The sequence below is a fragment of the Numida meleagris genome, unplaced genomic scaffold (genome assembly GCF_002078875.1).
Source record: "Numida meleagris isolate 19003 breed g44 Domestic line unplaced genomic scaffold, NumMel1.0 unplaced_Scaffold1208, whole genome shotgun sequence".
Lineage (NCBI taxonomy): Eukaryota > Metazoa > Chordata > Aves > Galliformes > Numididae > Numida > Numida meleagris.
The window spans coordinates 1-1,493 of record NW_018362996.1 but is presented as its reverse complement, the minus strand read 5'-3'; the positions used below and the strand labels follow the sequence as shown (position 1 = coordinate 1,493).

Genomic DNA, 1,493 nt, shown 5'->3' with positions numbered 1-1,493 from the left:
CACCCCCCAGCGGCCCCCAACCCCCCATCCCCTCACCCGGGGGGCGCTGGGCGGCCACGACGTAGCTGACCAGGGTGACGTCGCTGGTGCCCCCCGACTCCAGGGGGATGGGGTGCACCCGGAAGTGCTCGAGCATGTCGAAGATGCTCTGGAACCAGAGGTGCTGCACCCGGCACTGAGCCTCCTCGTTCAGAGACAGACGCAGGTGCTGCGGGATGAGCCGGGATTAGGAGGCGGGGAGGCTGGGATTATGGGGGGGAGGGGGGATCAGCGGGATGGGGATGCGGGGGGATGGCGTGGGAGGGTGGGATTGGGGGATTAGAGAGGAGGGAGGTGGGATTATGGAAAGGGAGCCCGGGATTATGGGGCAGGGAGGCCCGGGATTATGAGGAGAGGGTGGAGTTCAATGGGATGGGGACACGGGGGGATGGCATGGCGGAGTGGGATTTGGGGATTGAAGAGCACGGAGGAGGGATTATGGAAGAGGGAGCCTGGGATTACGGGGCAGGGAGGCTGGGATTATGGAGTGAGGGGGGTCAATGGGATGGGGATGGGACTGGGATTGTGGGATTAGGGCTGGGATTGGGACTGTAGGATTAGGACTGTGGGATGAGGATTGGGACTGGGATTCTTGGATTAAGATTGGGATTATGGTATTAGGTCTATGGGATTAGGATCGGGACGCAGTTATGGCATTAGGACTGGGATTATGGGATCAGGATTGGGACTGGGATTGTGGAATTAGGATTGGGATTGGTTATACGGGATTAGGATTGGTATTACAACATCAGGAATACGATCACGGGATTAGGGTTGGGATGGTGATTCCGGGATTAGGACCAGGATAACGGTATTAGGATTGGGATTACAACATTCGAAATACGATCACGGGATTAGGGACGGGACAGTGATTCTGGGATTAGGACCAGGATTACGGGATTAGGAGTGGGACTACAACGTCAGGAATACGATCACAGGATTAGGGTCGGGATGGCGATTCTGGGATTAAGACCGGGATTACGGCATTAGGATTGGGATTAAAACATCAGGAATCCGATCGCGGGGTTAGGGACGGGATGGCGATTTCGGGATGACGGCATTAGGATTGGGATGACAACACCAAGAATCCGATCACGGGATTAGGGTTCGGGACGGCGATTCCGGGATTAGGATTGGGATTAGGGGCCGGGGGGGGGGGGGCGGACCTTGGCCTTGCCCTGGAAGTTGAAGGTGAGCACGTACTCCCCGCGCCGCGTCTCGCTCTGCCGCACCAGGAAGACGCCGTGCGCGCCCGCGCCGCCCGCCAGCACCAACTGCGCCGCCCGAAGCCGAGACAGCGTGCCGTGGAACCAGGGGTGCTCCGACAGCGGCGGCTCCGACAGCCCCACTGAAAACCCCACAAAAAAAACCCCATAGAAAACCCCATAGAAACCCCATAGAAATCCCATAGAAATCCCAGAGGAACCAGAGATCCCATAGGAATCCCATAGGAA

The 1,493-nt window shown here is 58.1% G+C and overlaps 1 protein-coding gene across 1 annotated transcript in view; it reads right to left on the bottom strand.

Moving 5' to 3' along the window:
• Positions 1 to 1,387, bottom strand: part of SH2B1 (SH2B adaptor protein 1) — a gene marked incomplete at its 5' end in the record, with an annotated part of 4,756 nt that extends 3,369 nt beyond the window's left edge. Inside the window, 2 exon segments of the mRNA XM_021381908.1 lie at positions 37 to 208; positions 1,206 to 1,387. Coding sequence (XP_021237583.1) covers positions 37 to 208; positions 1,206 to 1,387 — 354 coding nt within the window.
• Between the last annotated feature and the right edge of the window lie 106 nt (positions 1,388 to 1,493).